The 17,716-nt window shown below is 38.0% G+C and overlaps 2 protein-coding genes across 2 annotated transcripts in view; both read right to left on the bottom strand.

The window, feature by feature from the left end:
- LOC127951242 (laminin subunit gamma-1) overlaps nt 1-3,354 on the bottom strand; it is a 56,405-nt gene extending 53,051 nt beyond the window's left edge. The window contains exon 1 of the mRNA XM_052549055.1: nt 2,610-3,354. Coding sequence (XP_052405015.1) covers nt 2,610-2,979 — 370 coding nt within the window. The 5' untranslated portion in view covers nt 2,980-3,354. The remainder of the gene's footprint in view (nt 1-2,609) is intronic.
- Nucleotides 3,355-6,059: 2,705 nt separating this feature from the next.
- Nucleotides 6,060-17,125, bottom strand: LOC127951241 (ATP-dependent RNA helicase A). Its single transcript, XM_052549054.1, has 28 exons — nt 17,008-17,125; nt 16,447-16,567; nt 16,205-16,345; nt 16,015-16,120; nt 15,682-15,815; nt 15,459-15,607; nt 14,503-14,549; nt 14,265-14,401; nt 13,599-13,688; nt 13,360-13,521; nt 13,188-13,265; nt 12,892-13,083; nt 12,654-12,795; nt 12,493-12,575; nt 12,165-12,321; nt 11,872-11,969; nt 10,819-11,032; nt 10,625-10,719; nt 10,470-10,543; nt 10,095-10,247; nt 9,855-10,015; nt 9,671-9,782; nt 9,366-9,527; nt 9,128-9,255; nt 8,796-9,025; nt 7,149-7,264; nt 6,806-7,006; nt 6,060-6,688 (listed from the first exon to the last, which is right to left on the bottom strand). Exons 2-28 carry the CDS (start codon nt 16,555-16,557, stop codon nt 6,307-6,309), a joined length of 3,855 nt encoding a protein of 1,284 aa, XP_052405014.1. The 5' UTR covers nt 16,558-16,567; nt 17,008-17,125; the 3' UTR covers nt 6,060-6,306.
- Nucleotides 17,126-17,716: the final 591 nt, after the last annotated feature.

Below are 17,716 nucleotides of genomic sequence, written 5' to 3'. Positions count from 1 at the left end.
GTATGACACAGTACAGCTAAATTTATGTCTGCAATGCCTCTGGGCTGTGTCTGACAAGTAGACCATTTTAAAACAGGCAGCATCAACAATTTTCCATTAACCTGACCATTTTTTAAACCACCACATTATATATATTTGTCTGTACAGGTTCAGATGCATATGCCTTCAAGTCTTCATCAACCGGTGTCTGGATGATGATTCACATTTCTCAGTCTCACAGCATTCTTGAAGCTTGACAGGCCAGCCAGAACTGGTTAATAAAGAACGAGTGTGGGACATACAGAAATGCTCAATAGTAAATCTCATCTGTCCTTGCCCCCCCAGGTCAGGCCAAATCTCCATGCTCTCTAAGGACTCAGCAGTGTCAAGTCAAGACATGCCTGCTTCCGCCTGGACCATCCCAACCAAGGCAGAATAAACATGAAAGCCATCAAAGGCAGAGCACATAAAATAAAAGCTTATGGCTGGGATCCAGACTACTTGTGGGTTCCCACCTACGGAGACGCTTTTGGGGGGAAAATCATGGAAGAACAAAACAAGTAAATCAACAATCGTGAATCTTCTCAGATGTTTTGGCTTCAGTTCTCAGTAAGATGACTGAAATGAGATACGTGTTCACTTCAACCCATCAAAACTATGCATTTTTGAGCGACTTTTAAAGTACTGCATAAAAACACTGTTTGCGGAAAAATGGTCAAAATGCATATTAAAAATGTTCTATACCTTTAAAAATTAAGGTGCTTAAAAAGGGTTGATTCATGGGTTTGAGAATCTGAAGAACCTTCTTTCACCACAAAGAACATTTTGGGAAACAGAAGTTCTTCAGATGTTAAAGGTTCTATATAGAACCCATTTAGACAAAAAAAAAAAAGTTTCTTCTATGGCATTGTGAAGCATCTTTATTTTTAAGGGTGTAAATATATAATTGACATGTATTTTTAACTATTTTATTTGTTAGAAGACGATGACAGACGCACATTTATTAAATAAATAAAAATGTGGCTCAACAAATTAGTCTCATTAATTGAATGGGCATAATCAAGAAGAAAGTCTGTTTCATGCGGTTTTACTGACACGATTCAAATGCAAAATGCCTAAATCAACAAGAAGAACTAAAGTGAAATAGAGGAAAAGGTGTCTGATGGAAAAAGCCCATTGTAGACCATGTGCTAACAGATGGCTGCTAATTAGCCAAGTGTATGATAGAAAGATTAAAAGCCAAATCACTTCCTCTTCCATTATCTAAATGCAAATGTCTTATTGACACCCTGATTAAAGCTCATTAGACATGCTTATTACTTACATTTGGGTATATAGCTGCATCTACTTGGGAATGAGAGGCTACAGAGGTCATGGCTTTGCTGGGACTCTATTAATTGGTTACAATACTGCTCTTTTCCCACAGGCAGAACAACCTCTTCCTGCAACCCAATCGTTCTGCTTATGCTGGAAGAAATTCAATGATTTGCGTAATGTGCACAAATTCACTGCCAAGTAGAAAGGTCAATCCTTGCCAGATCTAACAGAGGGTCTATATTATTTTCCCAAATCCGTGATTCTGAACCCAGAGTATATTGTATGATCTTCTTATGTAAGGTTTCTCCTTGATGGAGCCCAGAACTGAAGAACAGTAACATTTGAGCTGTATTTAAAAGATACTGATGTCAGGTTTCTCCTTGGAGCCCAGAACTGAAGAACAGTAACGTTTGAGCTGTATTTAAAAAAATATTGATTATTTCTAAATGACATCTAGTATATGATAACAATATAATACAACAAAAAGTTGAACCATGGTTATTTGAAACAGACAGATTTATTATTGCCTAAAGCTATGAAATATGAGCGATGATGACTGAGCTATGATTGATCGCTAGTTCACATTCACATCGTAGCAGATTGAAAAAGTGGACAGATCATATGACCGTAGTCTATGCTAAATATTTACATAATGAGCAATGTATTTCTAGAGCATTTATTACATCTTGATTTAAAAGGTTATTGTTAAATTTTGCAATTAACATGTATTAACTGCTGTAGAAGTACTGTTCATGTTACATAATAATATTACTTAAGAATGTTACTTTGCTTTCTTTCAACTTGTCATTGATTAGTCAGCATGGCTGCTTAAGTTTATTATTACTACTTTCTAATAAGATTAATAACACAATCTTACAAATAGAATAGATACTAGCAACTATCCAAAAAGTAACTAAGATATGCATAGAGAATAGTAACTAGTACTAATAATGATAAAATTGGTATTAACAGCTATTTGCAATTGTTACTAGTCAAAAGTGAATGGTTAATATCTGAATCCCAGATCTCTGTAGATTTCAATAAAAATTTTTTTTTTTTTTTACCAATAACAATGAAGTAGTTGTCACTATCAATAGTGACATGTAAGAGATTAATAAGTTATAGTGCTATGCAACGAATACATACTGCTGGTGACTCATTTTAATGACTCGTAGTGATGAATGAAACTGAGATGCTAACTTTAACTTTAAAGAACACATGCTAAATCGGCTTGTCACAACTTTTATTCACAGCGCAGGAAACCAAACAAGATTTTTGTGACTGATACGAGAATAGAAGAGAAAGCTGCTTACCCAGGTGAAGGGTCAGGTTGATGGAGTTTGGGTACTGGATGCCCGCTAACATAGTCTGACTTTGCCACCAGGTGGTATCCGCTTGGTTGTTGTAATCGGTGAGATAAACAGCGCTGTGGTGGTGTCTGGGGTCTCCGGCGTCGCAAATGTGGCATGATTTAGTGACTCCCGTTACCCCGGTCTGTACGCAGTATTCTTCAGGAGGCGAGCCGCAAGTGTTGGTGGCCACTACGGTTACATTGAAAGCGGCGTTAACAAACTCTGGCATGCAGCGATGAGGTTTATTGTTGTCGTCTGTACATTCATCCATCGCTCCGTGACTGGACGCTGCCCACAAAGTGCATAATAACAAACAGCTAAAAAGCGACATTGTGTCCTTTTGTTTATGCGAACTCAAGTAGCTACCGTCACTGTCTTGACCTCTTAAATCTAAACGTCTTTAAAAAGTTTGCGGTAACTCGCCAGCTACCGAGTTTGCGGTTTTATAAATAAACTCATGCGGAAAATGGTGGTAACGTTAATCGCTTCACCTCCAAAAAGCGATAGTTGTGGATTAATCTCCTCGCGACTTCTCGCTTGCAACCCTTAACTTTATTACTGCTTTGTAACCACCGCCATGGGGAAAAATCAAAACTTTTGGAGAAAATGAACTTTATCCGACTACACCCTGGCAGCTAGTGCGCAAGTCAAAGTACTTCCAAAAACGTCTACTTCCGCCTGAAGGATGCTTTGATGGACCGCCGACCCAATAAACAAGGCAAGTCCAAATGGACAGGGAGGCATGAGTAGGCGTGGCAAAATGGGAATGGGTGAAATGGGCGTGGCTTTGCGCTTTCCCAATTGGTCAGTTTCCCAGTCCACTCCAGGAGTGGGTGGGGCCGGAATTTCATACCTCACAGATTCTCAACGGAGCGATAAACTGACCACTAACTATCCGTAAATAGATAAACAAATGTGTGTTAAACCATGGCTTGATTCGTCATCAGAAAAAAAAATCTTTCAAATAGCTTTCCATATCCAGGCAGATTGTTAAGTACTTAGTTTTTATTTATAATTTTATCTTCAAAGAGACATACTTTCTTGATGAATTCCCCGTGCTATGAATAACTTGGGGATGATAGCTGTTGCTTGCTTTGAGCAGTGGGGTCAAAGAGCAAGGTTATATAGAAACCTACTCTACCAGGCAAGGGTGTATCCCAAAACTTTAAATAGCTGAGAGCTACATTTTGTGGGCTGTTTATTAATATTTTACCAGCATTGTTACTAAGATGTAACTCATCTAAAAGTTTGACCCACACTTTCCTCAAAATCAAGTGTGTTATATCTTACCTCAAAATCAACTTTTAGTTTTGTATGCAGCTAGAATATTCAAAGCCTTCGTAGGACTAACTGACTACTAGTATTAAAAAAAAATAATCAAAGTTAAGATTGCATTCTGGTAATTTATTTTCCTTTATAGAAAAAAATAAATAAAATAATAATAATAATAATGTTATATTACCTCAAAATCTACTTTTTCCGAAATAATAATAATAATAATAATAAAATAAAAAATAAATAAAAGATCCACTGTAGGCAAATTCAAAGTCTTCACAGAACTAACTAGTAATAAAATAAAATAAATAACAATTAGTAATACCAATAAATAAGTACAAAATTATAAATAGGAATAAAATTATAGGGCTGGCAATTTTCTTTTTCTTCTCCAATTCATAGCTTAATCTTTATTAACATTTTTTTTTCTTCTTTTGCATTGGATATTCACAAATAAAGTTTGCCTGATGGATTGATTAGAAAGTGAAAGCTGAATGATCTGAAAATGTGTGTGTGTTATTGAAAAGAACACTGTATCTGATACTACTCTGCATGAGTCTCTCAGATTGGCAGCGAGCATCGTCTAGTCTTCAGACGCATTCCTTTAGATAACGCTATAACGATTTAATCAAACTGTGATCAAAGAACAAAACTTGGGTGTTCAACAAGACAATCAATCATCAACTATGGACCTTGATTGATCAGTTTTTTAATAGCTTTAATAGCTCTCTAAACAGGATTTAATTGCTCTGTTGGAAAGAAATTGGTTAAAATTTTCCTTGACAAAAATGGCATTATGGGCTATTTAAAATGCTAAAAGGCAAAGATACATTTTTGAGCTAAGAATCTTGACAGCTAGCAGTACTATAAAACCCCTGACCTTGCAATCAAGTCAGCTCTTTTGAAGACTTCTGTCTATCCATCAATCTCTTTCTACATCCAGGACAGGGGAAATGAGGGCTAGATTTATCCCTGTATGTCAAAAAGTGAAATGAGTGTCAACACTTTGTCAAATACTCTTTTCTGCCCCCATACCACTGCATCAAGCTCAGGCATGCCCTGGATGTGCATTGTCTCACTGCTACCTTCAAACTTTTAACACATTCATCAACAATTGTTCTCTAAAGATACAAAAGGAAGCCTGTGTACTCTCTCATCTTACCCAGTGGCTACTACTATATTCTTCTCAGAGAAGTTCCACACATTCTCTGGAATTTTGCTGCAGTGCCAGATTAGCTTTTTTTGAGTAAATCAGATTCGAGTAATGCTTTATATAATATAAATAAAAACACATACAAAACTAAGCAATTAAATACTTTTTAAATAATTAATGGTATCTTCTATTGATAGATTCTCCAATCAGATATAAACATACTCTGCTGAAGGTTTAAAGCGCCCTCTATCGGTAATCATTAGCAAAGAATCACGAGGAGTGCCAGATATTAATACAAATTTTTTTTTTTTTTGTAGTTTAAGTATATATCTATCTATATCTAATAAAATATTTGGTGAGCATTTTATTTATGCACCAACACAATTCTATAAAACTAAAGGTAAATCTAAAGGCTTCGGTCTTGCTATTATTTAATTATACATATTAACTGATTGTTTCACTAGTGTTTTTGAACATTTATGAAAAAGATTAGTTGAGTAATGAATTTTTTGGTAATCAATGATACATTTGGTAGCCAAAATGTTACGAAAGGGAATGTACAAAAATAAAAAAGATAATAACATTGATTTATACTTTTCAAAAGACATGTCAACACACTTCAGCTTTTAGTGTTCCCAAACTCTCGTGTGTACAGTTTTATAGACACTTCTTCAGCTGCAAAAAAAACTAAAGTCTCTAGAAATACACTAGAACTGAAGTAGTGTTATTATTAAAGTACAATATTGATGCATTTATCAGCCAGAACTCCATTATTATTGACCGCACACGTTAAATTTCACAAATATTTCTCAAAATGCATATATCTAAACAGAGTAGTTTGTTTTAGGGCACAAAATGTTGCTCAATCTGGATAGACTGAGAAAAAAAAACACTTTTGGACAGTTTCTGATTCCCACCAGTGACTTCATTTCTTAGTCTGTGAACTCATTTCTTACAGTGCATGAGAGAGATCAAGACTAAAATCATTAAAAAAGAAATGATTTTATTAGAATACAACACTTAACATGTATTTTGCCATACATTATTGGTCACATAGTTATTTTTAATAACTGTTATTAACTGACAGTATAGCAGTCATGGTTTCAATTTATTCATGCTTTTTTTTTTTTTTTTTACATACAAGGAAAGATTGAATATCAACTACAAGTGATAACAAAACAAAAAATATTTTAAATCTTCCCAAAGATATCCTTGTTCAGATGTTCAGTTTTAATAACCACCCCTGTTTCCCCCCCAGCCTCCTCTGAATCCCCTCCCTCCATATCCTCCTCCTCCTCCATATCCTCCACCCCCATTAGATCCTCTGTATCCACCCCCACCAGACCCCCTGAAGCCACCCCTATCAGACCCCCTGTATCCACCCCCACCAGACCCCCTGTATCCACCCCCATCAGACCCCCTGTATCCACCCCCACCGCCACGATACCCTCCAGACCCCCTGAAGCCACCTCCACCTCCTCTATATCCTCCACCAGACCAGGATCCACCACCACCGCCACCTCTGTATCCTCCTCCTCCACGGCCCCTAAACTCTCCACCCCCTCCAAAGTCAGTACGGGGCATCTTGGGTGGTCGTGGACCATCTCCAAAGCTGTAAATAACAAAGATAAAAGGGTGTTAAAAAAAAAACTTTTTTTAAAAATAGTTTAGTCATAAGCAACCTTTCTCCTAAATAAGCCAATCAGATGTATGGGTTCAGTGATCTCACCGTGGGTTGGAGGCCATGAGGTTGATGCCAGCTGACGAGGGTCTGGACACAAGCCGAATGACGTTCAGCAAGCGTTCATTGGTGGGATCGAAATTTCGGATGTATTCTGGGTCTTTGGTCACCTCCACCACCAGGGCTTCCATCGCTGCCCTCAGGGCCGCCACACCACCGGCTATATCATGGGGAATCTTCAATTTGATCCTACAGAAGGAAGGAACATTCTTGATGATCACTGGAACACTTCTCTTGGTGACTTCCTTGAAAAAATCTGGCTTGCTCCCAGGATTCCCGACTCAAGAATTCTGGAGAACTTATTTTTTGTTGTTTATTGTTCAACACATACCAGTCGTCAAGCTCAACAACTTCTCCATTGGAGGTGATCTTCTTTGTGCCAAACAGAATAAGCTGAAGAGGACTGACAAGAGTCATTCCTTTGGCAGAAATGGCTCGAGTTCTGATCTGTTATTACAAAAGACATAAATGATATATGAATACTCGTAAAAGCTGACAAAAAAAGAAAAAAAACTTTTAGCAGATATACACTACCATTCAAAAGTATGGAGTTAGAAAGATGTTTTTAAAAAAATTTTGAAAGAAATTAATACTTTAATTCACCAATTGATTGATCAAAAGTCACAGAAATAAATAAACAGAATAATTTTGTATTTTATTTTAATATTTTAAAAATGTAACTTTTTCAGCAGCCATTACTCTAGTCTTCAGTGTCACATGATCATTCAGAAATCATTCTAATAAGCTGACGTGGTGCTTAAGAAATATTTCTTATCAGAGTTGAAAACGGTTGTGCTGCTTTACATAACTATAAAAAAAAAAGCTTACGGACACTTTTGATCAATTTATTGGGTCAATGCTGAATGAAAGTACTAAAAAAAAAATCTCATAAATGCCAAACTTGGAAGTGGTGGTGTACACATTTAAAATGCACAGTATTTATTTTTGTCTTGCACTACACATTCCAATCAAATATTTTAAATAGGGCCGGGACTTTAACGCGTTAATTGAGATTAATTAATTACACAAAAAAATAACGCGTTAACTAAGATTAATTAATTACAGAAAAAAAAATTCCCGCATTTTTAATAACTTATTTTTGCACCGCGGAACGTTTCTCACTGGATGAGTTTCGGCGGACCGATTATACTGGAGCACCAACTAGCGTTCGCACATCACTGCAGCACACATCGAGCCTCAAGTATCACCTCAACGCAAAACATATAGCAGCTAGCGTGGACTTTACATTTTATGTTGAACTATGTATTATTTTGTCGGTGCAACGGTTTATGTTGAACTCTTTATTGTTTTGGCCAAGGTTGTTGAGAGTTGGACTTAGTATGTTATGGCCTCTGAAGCAACAGAGAGATGTTTTCTAATAGTCAGTGTTTCCAATGTTCTGAATGTAATTGACAGTATTGTGTTTTACTTAAAAAAAAAACACTTTACAGAAGGTTCCAGCACCTATAAGCTTCCTGAATTTCTGAAATGTACTATTTCTAAATTGTTTCTAAATATGCTATTGCTACACTTCATGGCAAAAATTGCACTGGTCTGCTAGACTTGGTTGAACAAAAATAAACAATATTTTGTTGCTTAAGCTTATGTATTCAGTCATTATTCAATGGTATACTATAAATCCATGTGAAAAAAATTACTTCTCACTGTTCTCAGGTCAAATATTTATATGCGATTAAAATGCGATTAATTTCGATTAATTAATTACAAAGCCTCTAATTAATTAGATTAATTTTTTTAATCGAGTCCCGGCCCTAATTTTAAATGAACTATATATTTATTATATTGGACTGGATTCTACCATATGATTGGATTCTAATATTACAATAAGAATGTCCACTATTATGTGCAAAGTAAAAAAAAAAAAAGATGGTTTGTGGCTGTGATGTAACTGTGATGTAAGTATTCATTAAATCTAAAAGTAGAAACTGCAGTTTAAAGCTAGACTTTTCAAACCAACCTTTTCCCCAAAGACAAAAAAGGGAGATGGATACACCATATCATGGTTGCTGAAAGGACAGTTGACTGAGGACTTGTGAATTAGAGCATTTCGCCCCTCTGTGGTCAAGATCTTCCTTTTCTCTTTGTGGTAACACACATTGGGGTAAGAGCCAAACGTCAGCAGAGAGATCACTACATCCAAGTTATTGTCTGGTCCAACAGTGTTAAACACCTGATTCATGAGGCACTCTACAAGAAAGGGAAAAGACAAAAAAAAAAATTACTTAAAAATCTGAGGACTGAAATAAACTGTAGAACTACATGGACGTTTATCTAGAAGCGGGGGTTAACCTTCAGGGAAACCGACGTTGACAAGGATCTCTTTCAGCTGGACCTTGGCCTCCCAGGTCATTCTCAGAGTGGGCATGTTCAGCCTCTTGTGCTCACAAAACCGGATCTCTGCATCCTCACCTCCCATCCTGAAAAGTTCAAATCTATTTAGAATGCCAAACCCTCAAGAGATCAAAATGTAAAAAAAACCCCAAAACTATACAAAGTAATAGTTTAATGCAATGGCATTTGGACCCACCGAACTTCATCCCAGGCCTGGAAGACAGAGAGTAAGGCCACGTGATCTGAGAAACGTGTGCCTGCAAAGTTCCTATGAACAAAACCGAGGCGTTTGCCCTCGTTGATAAAGGGCTCTGGGAAACAGGTCGCTGCTGAGATAGTGCACACCGCATCTCCAACACTAAACAACACAAACACATACACAAGTTTAAGTAAATTCAATAGGTAATTTAGGGAAAAATAGCAGTTCATAATAAAGCACTCCCAGTATGTTCTTGGCAGCACTCGATTCATAAGCAGACAATGTTGGATGAATAAACTTACTTAAAGATGCATCCCATGATCATCATCTTTCCCAGGCGTGGTTCGATGGGCAGTTTGGCCAGAATGCGTCCCAGTGGAGTCAGCTCATCATTGCAGTCTAGAGCGTCCAGCTCTGGAGAGCAACAGAGGCTTGTTTGATTTTGTTCACTTCAACATCATAAAGACGTGTACGAAAAATCTGTACCTCTCAGTGTATGTTCAGCTTCAATAACGGCATCCAATGGAGGCGGCTCAATGGCTTTGGACAAGAAATTCCCGATGGCACCCAGTCTCAGTAGCTTAATGCTGAGGGCCACCTCATGCAGTGGTGTGCGGAAGATTTCAGGAGTCATATGGGTCTCCAGTCTGCATAACAATTATTAACATTTCAGATTATGTGATTTAGTTTGAATGTTTGGCACAAATGAAGGATAATATTTCATACTTTTCAAAACGAGCTCTGCTGCAGAGGTAAAAGCAGAAGCCTGGTTTGACTCTGCCAGCTCGCCCCTTTCTCTGCTCAAGGTTGGTCTTGGAGGCCCACACTGTGGCGTAGTTTGTCATGTTGTTGTGAGACGTGAACAGCTTCACCTTCTGCCTGAATGACACACATTTGGTATTTGTGGAGTGTATAGAAAAGAGACATGTACATCAAAGAGATAGTTTCACCCAAAATGACAATTAATTTACTGACCCACATTCAAACAGCTGGTTACTATTAACTTCCATCGAATGTGTTTAACAAAAGAAAGTCATGCAGGTTTCGAATGACATGAATAATGAAATTACAGAATTGTAAGATTTGGGTGAAGCTGCTTACTTGCAGGAGTCTATGACAAAGACCACATCATTGATGGTAATGCTGGTCTCAGCGATGTTGGTGGACAAAATGACCTGTCGTGTGTTTGCAAAATTTGTTTAAAATAAAACTTTTAATATAGCATTCCTAAATTGCCCAGTGAAATGTCTCCAGACCTTTGTCACACCATCAGGAGTGGGCTCAAACACTCGTCTCTGTTCTTCCCTGGGGATCTGAGAGTGAAGCGGCAGGATTCGGTATCGATGACCACCTTTGAGGGACAGAATATTAGAGGAATCACTATGAGTTGTATTGTGGATATAAGTTCAAGTCCATTTTGTTGGAGTGTTAGCAGAATATCATTACTTACCGAAGTGATGGTTCATCTCCAGGTGTTTCTGCATGGAATAGATGAGGTTCCAGCCTGGAAGGAAGACTAGCACGGCTCCTGGTACTTCCAGCGTTTCAATGTACTTCAGCAAAGCCTCGATCAGCTCGAACGGAGTTTCCTTTTCATTCAACTGAGACATGGCACGCTTGGTTTCAGGAGAATACTCCGATCCACAGATGACATTACAGTTCACCTGTAGAACACACAGACAAATGTCAAGCATTATAACTCATGTACACTTAAGTAAACTATCATCTGATCAGTACTGTGGAATAAAGTTAGTTAAATGCAGCTCTTCTTCTCTACTGTGTTCTCAAGGTCTGAAAAGGTATGATTAATTTCCAGAGGATATACCATAAAAAAAAGTGTGGATGGTTTTATATATTTGATGAATAAAAAGTTAAAAAGAACTGAATTTATTAAAAAAAATTAATCATTTAAGTATCCTAAAAAAGTATCACATGTTCTGAAAAAATATTAAGCAGCAGAACTGTTTCCAACTTTGATAATGAATCATATTAGAATGATTTCTAAAGGATCATGTGATAATGATCCTAAAAATTCAGCTTTGCATCACAGAAATAAATGAGAATTTAAAATATAACAAATTTTAAAACAATTATTTTAAATTGTAATAATATATCACAATATTACTTTTTTTCTGTATTGTTGATCAAATAAATGCAGGCTTGATGAGCAGAAGAAACTTCTTTCAAAAACATTAAAAATAGTAATGTTTCCAAACTTTTGGTCTGTACTGTGTGTGTGTGTGTATGTATATATATATATATATATACACACACACACAGTATATATATATAGCCAAATTCTCTGAAACATCTTTGGAGACAGCTTATGGTAAAGAAATTAAATTCACGGGCAACAGCTCGGGTGGACATTTCTGCTGTCAGCATGCCAACTGCATGCTCCCTCAAAAACAAAAGTGTTGCGTTTATAATTTCGTTCAGTGAAAAAAATAAAATTTATATATTTTTTTTGCACCTAACTTAATAAAACAAACAAAAAACATACATCTTCCTCTCCACCCTCTTCATCTTTATCTTTTTTCTTCCGGTCCATTGGTGGTGGTACGAACTGAGTCATCTGAATGCAGTCTTCTAAGAAATACTCTGAAGATATCAAAACATAAATAATAATTTGTCAGGTTTTACAGACAAGACATTACAAATTAATGCTCTAACATTGGGCAATGTGTTTCCAAACACCCATAGGAGTATTTCATCCAGTGTGAGATGACGTAAATATTAAAACATTAAAATATCATTACAAAACAGTGCATTGTGAAAACATGCTTCGATTCTCACCTTGTACAGGATGTGCACGTCCATGCACCTCGATGATAGGACAGTTAAAAAAGTACTCCCTGAACATGGTGGTGTCAATGGTGGCAGACATGAGGATGATGCGCACATCAGGGTAAGCCTGGACCACATCTCTCAACACTACCAACAGGAAGTCAGTCTGGACAGAAAAACATCCTTGTGAACAGGGTGAGACACTGCACATTGTTTCTCCCCTCCTCTACACAGCTTTACTTGACTCTTTTTCAAATCTGAGGTGTGAACGACCAGTGCACACCAGTGGGGGTTGTTTCATGACACTTTAAAGCTGATACGGTAACACTGGACTTACATTTAAGTCCCTCTCATGGATTTCATCCACAATCACATGACTGATGCCACGGATACCAGCTTCCAGCTTCCTCAGCAACACCCCTGTGAAGAAGACATTTTTAGTTTTATCACCCAACCCTGTACAAAGTGTCACAGTTCAACATTAAGAAATGAACGTACCAACTGTGCAGAAGAGGATGCTGGCATGAGGTCTGGGCAGGACAGACTCAAAACGTACACTGTAGCCACAACTTTTCCCCACCTCCTCCCCTCTCTCGAACGATACACGTTCAGACACTGACACAGCACTGATCCGTCTTGGCTAAGAGGACAAACAGCGGCAGAAGCAAGTCACATTACTGTCTTGTCCTTAAGGTGACTGAGCACACAAAAACAGTAAGCATTTCAACAGGCTCACCTGCGTAACTATGATATTACATTCAGCCGCCCTGCCTGCCTGTACGAACTCATCCAAGATGTACTGAGGAACCTGAGTGGTCTTTCCACAGCCAGTGGCTCCACGAATGATGACCACTGGGTTATTGTGAATGGCGGACATGATTTGCTCCTCAAAGTTTTTGACTGGCAGCTGACTTCGCTCCATAAGAATCTGTAAAAACACCATGCTGTTAGTAATCTGACAATACCAAATGCATATTGATATAATAACATTAAAACTTTAGTTTTTTTACATGGCTGTTTTTTTTATCTCACCGTCTGCAGATTTTTGTCCTGTTCCAGTTGGTAGTTAAGCTCATGCTGCAGGTCTGTGCTGATCTGTTCTGGAGTACACTGTAAACCCAAGTACAGTAAGTTTTCAGGGGCATGAAGTTCATCACACCAATTTCACATTTCAGTTAAGAGTTGATCAAAAAACAGCACTCACAAATGCCAGTGGCCCTTCGTCGATGTTGGAGCTGGTCCATGGGTTCCAGTTGACCTGCGGAGGAGACCACGGCACCACTCCTGCTGTATTCTGCCTTTGTGAGGGCTCAAACTGAGCCATCTTCCCTTGCACCAGAGATACTGGACTGCTGGGGTCATGAGGCTAAATGGAAATGCATTCTTACTTATTCTTACTTGGTAATGCTCTTAAGTCAGGAAGGTTTTCTGTCCAACACTTACAGGAGGAGGGACCTGGATGCCAAGTTCCTGCACAATACTGTGTATTTGATGCTGTACATCATCACTGAGATTCACTTCATATACATCAACCTGTCACAGCAACCAAAACAGGAAGTTAGAAGAGTCAGTAAACACAGGTCTTAGAAGATAAGCCGCGTTTTCACCGCTGGAACTTTACCCAGGAACTAGGGACTTTAGGCTGGTATTTCAGGCGAGAATGTAGTTGTTTAAAACTCGAATATGAATTTATTTATAAAGACAGTGCCTACTAAAAAATGTGTTCCACCGATTTCGGAGACGGTGAGCTCCAGTGAGGGAAATTGCAGTAGCCAAGGCGAGCTGACTGAAGTTATCAATTACGCTGCTGTTTGCAGAATTACCGGATTTGCGTCGTCGCGGACATCACACTCCCGAGTCGAATGAACAAAGTCTGAACTACTGAGGATGCAAGTCCAAAATTTGTGTACTTTGTATTGAGAAACGCGCGCAGACCTACGTCACCAGACTATTTGCCTAATCTTCCTGGTACTTTAGACTGCGATGGAAACACAGAAAGCAACAGCTCTGGGGGGAAAATAACTCCTGGGGAAAAGAGTTCCTGGTACAATTGTTCCGGGTAATTTTGGTGGAAACGCAGCAATTGATGAACTGGGGTGTTAAACTCACAGTCTCTCCTTCTTTCTTCTTGGTCTGTCCTGTGTAGGCTTCTATGACCCCCAAATGGTAAAGCTGACGGACAATTGACAGCGCACAAGACTGGGCAGCCAGTTTCTTCGTAGAGCCATGCTCACGGGCTACAACCTCTGGAAAAGAAGGGTAGCTTTAGCAAGGACTCAAATTCTAATGCGAAACCATTTGCCCTTGACCTTACAGTTCATTATGTAGAAGGTTTCCTGATACTTACTCCTACCCAGTTGTCTTACAAAGATTGTCATCTCAGCAATAAAACTCCTATAACAGAGCAAGATTTCAAATCAAAACGTCCCAACGTGACATTTAGCCTACATGTGTCTTGACAAGATTTGAGCACGAATAAACTCCACAAACTGACCTCTTAACCGGACGGCACATGAGATCAACTGCATGACATTTCAGCGCAGAGTCCGTACAGAACAACCCATCCAGAGCAGGTTTGTTTTTCTGCCAGACTTCTAAACATGGTGTTATTCCTCACCAAGTACTGGAGGCCTTGACCCCTGATGGACGAGTGACACCAGAAATCACAACCAGACATTATTTTGCCTCTCCCTCCTCTGAACCCAAACAATCACATACTTCACCATGTGACCTCTTAGTGTAGCCTAAGTCGTGTCACATGTTTTCCCCCATGTAAGGTTGTGATTTCTGGCATCTCTATTGTCCTCCTTTTAGATTACGTACTACATGGATGAATCTCACAAAAACATGTCCAGGTCACATTTCACCCCCTCCTGTTTTTAGAACAGTACGATTTTTTTTTTGCATTGATATTATGACAATTACTTCAATTATTCTTACACATTTGAAATGCAGTATTTTAAGTGATGCAGTGAAATATGACCTGGACATGTTCTTGACCAGTTTCGTGAGATTCACCCATAAAACATTGTTGATTCTGCAAGGCAACATCCGAGATGAGACCGTCTTTAAGTGGTCTGAGATCTCCTTGAGGTTAGATGCACATCAAGGAGTTCTCTGTCATTGTTTCAGTCCAGCAGAAAAACAAACCTTTGACACATTACATTTAAATGCAAAGTCTGATTTTTGATGAGGACACCAGCGTTTAAATGAAAACATTAGCCTACAAATGAATAATTCTCTTAAACAGCACATGGAAGGAGTTCAAAACTGAGCTGTTGTCGTAAACGGCAATGTTCTGACCTGTTGTGGTCAGGCCCGACTTGGCTGTACTTGTAGTCGGTTTGGTTCTTCTCTTTCTGAAAGAACTGGTTCAGACGGGCCTTTGCATTGTCCAGAGTCCAGTTCCCATGCAGGCCAGCATTTAGATCAACTTCCTCTGATTCCAAGGTCTTGTGGAATGAGAAAAGACCCTTTAATTCTCAGAAACTTTCTATAAAAACCTTGGTAAAAAATGAAGACCTACTGCTTTTGCATCCTGATCGTCTCTCTTAGAGTAATACTCTTGCAGGTTGGCTCCTCGCTCCCATTGGGTGTTACCAAATCCAGAATAGCCCAAACCTGTGACTCCAGGAACGGGTGCACAACCCTCAGAAGGTTCTGAGACACAGGAAGAATACAGCATTAAAGTGGTTGTTTTAGTCATTGTTAGAAATGGTTTGAACATTGATTAGCTAACTACACTCATCTGTAGTCTACAGGCATCTTTCTCCATTGACATCTAAAACAATGATATTCAATTATAGCAATGTTTGTTGGCAATCAATTACTGGATGAATCCAAGTATAACATAAGATACCTTCTCCTGATTCCTTCTTCACAGCCAGATGTGGAGGTAGTGGACAGTTGGATGGGAGATTTCCAAAGCCACCACCTTCTTCATTCCCTCCATCAGGTACGCTGACCTGAAAACAATAGATGTAAACCCATTCCTTCCTCATAATACAGATGAGTAGTGGAAGAACTTTAAACACAGATGTGATACTGACCCCTAGAGCAGGAACTTCACTAGCACTGACTTCTTTCGTCCGAACAAGATAATTCACAAAATCTCGGGCTGCATTGGACTGAGCATCCTTCTTGTTGGTAGAATTTCCCATGCCAATGTAATTGTAACCCTCAATACGCACCTTAAAGAAACATAATTCAAAACAACAAACACGTTTTTTCACAAGGTATATTATATACGATATTGCAAAGTGACTTTGGGAGGCTTCAGCATTATTCTCACCTCACACAAGAATTTCTGTCTGTTTTTATTTCCAGCTGCTCGTATGTCATAGTTCGGCGTTAGCTTCTTTTTTCCACACCAAGCATACAGGAAGTTCTTAATGTCCGCCATTGTTTTCGGCCTGCATGAGGTTTAAATTAATGAAACGGTTAAAAATAAAAACAAGATTATTAATCGCCTATAGGAAAATAATATGATAAACTCTGCAATCGTCCAATTTCTCAGAGATAACGTAAGACTAAACGTAACCACGCACTGACGGCAAGACTACCGTCACGCTGGAAAAAAGAATAAAAGCTATATTGCAATTAAATGTAACTGATCTTAACTCGTTAGCATTTTAAACTCTCAGCACAAAAGAAATCACACATTTAAACTGCACTATTAAACATCTAAATATGTTTTTTGGCTATATATTTGCAGGTAGTCTGCTGTAATGAATAGGCTAACATTAGCTAGCCGGTTCCTGCTGCCATATTCCAGGCCATATAATAAAACTACTATTAAACAACGCTATTAAATAAAACTGAAGATGAACTATAGGCTACGTTTGAATCATACCCGACAAAGGCCCTTTCACACAAATCCAAACAAGACGAACACGACGTTCAGAAAAGTACGTAATGTTATGTTACAGAGCAGCACACACAGGCAGATCAGAACAGGAAGTGACGCAGCCCTAAACGTATCAATGATAAATCAATCCATACAAAGCAGATTCATTAGAGTATAAGTATTTGTTGAGAACATATTTATATATGTGTGGGTTAAAATGAGGCAAGTTGTAAGTTGTAGGTTGTTGTAAAATTACTGAACTATATCTTTTAACTGTATCTATATAGTAGAGTTCAAAAGTTAAGGGGTAAGAAAGATTTTTTTTGTTGTTGTTGTAAGAAATCTCATACGCTAACCATTTATTTAATTAATAAAAAACAGTAAATAAAACAATAATATCGTGAAATATTTCAGTTTAAAATAATGCTTCTATATTAATGTGCTTTAAAATGTAATTTATTCCTGATATGGCAAAGCCAATTTTTTCAGCAGCCAGTCTTGCTCCAGTCTTCAGTGTCACATGATGCATTAAAAATTATTCTGTTATTGATCAATGCCAAGAAACATTAAAACAGTTGCTGTTTTAAGTGCTTTAACTGCTTATTATTTTTGTGGAGAGTTATTCATTTTTGTTCTAGATCCTTTTATGAATCGAAAATAAATATTTTGAACTATTATAAATTATATTTACCATCACTTCTGATAAACAATGCAT

This window comes from Carassius gibelio, chromosome B2 (assembly GCF_023724105.1).
Source record: "Carassius gibelio isolate Cgi1373 ecotype wild population from Czech Republic chromosome B2, carGib1.2-hapl.c, whole genome shotgun sequence".
NCBI classification, from domain to species: domain Eukaryota; kingdom Metazoa; phylum Chordata; class Actinopteri; order Cypriniformes; family Cyprinidae; genus Carassius; species Carassius gibelio.
Note: the sequence above shows the minus strand (reverse complement) of the source record. Positions and strands in the feature narration are given on the sequence as shown.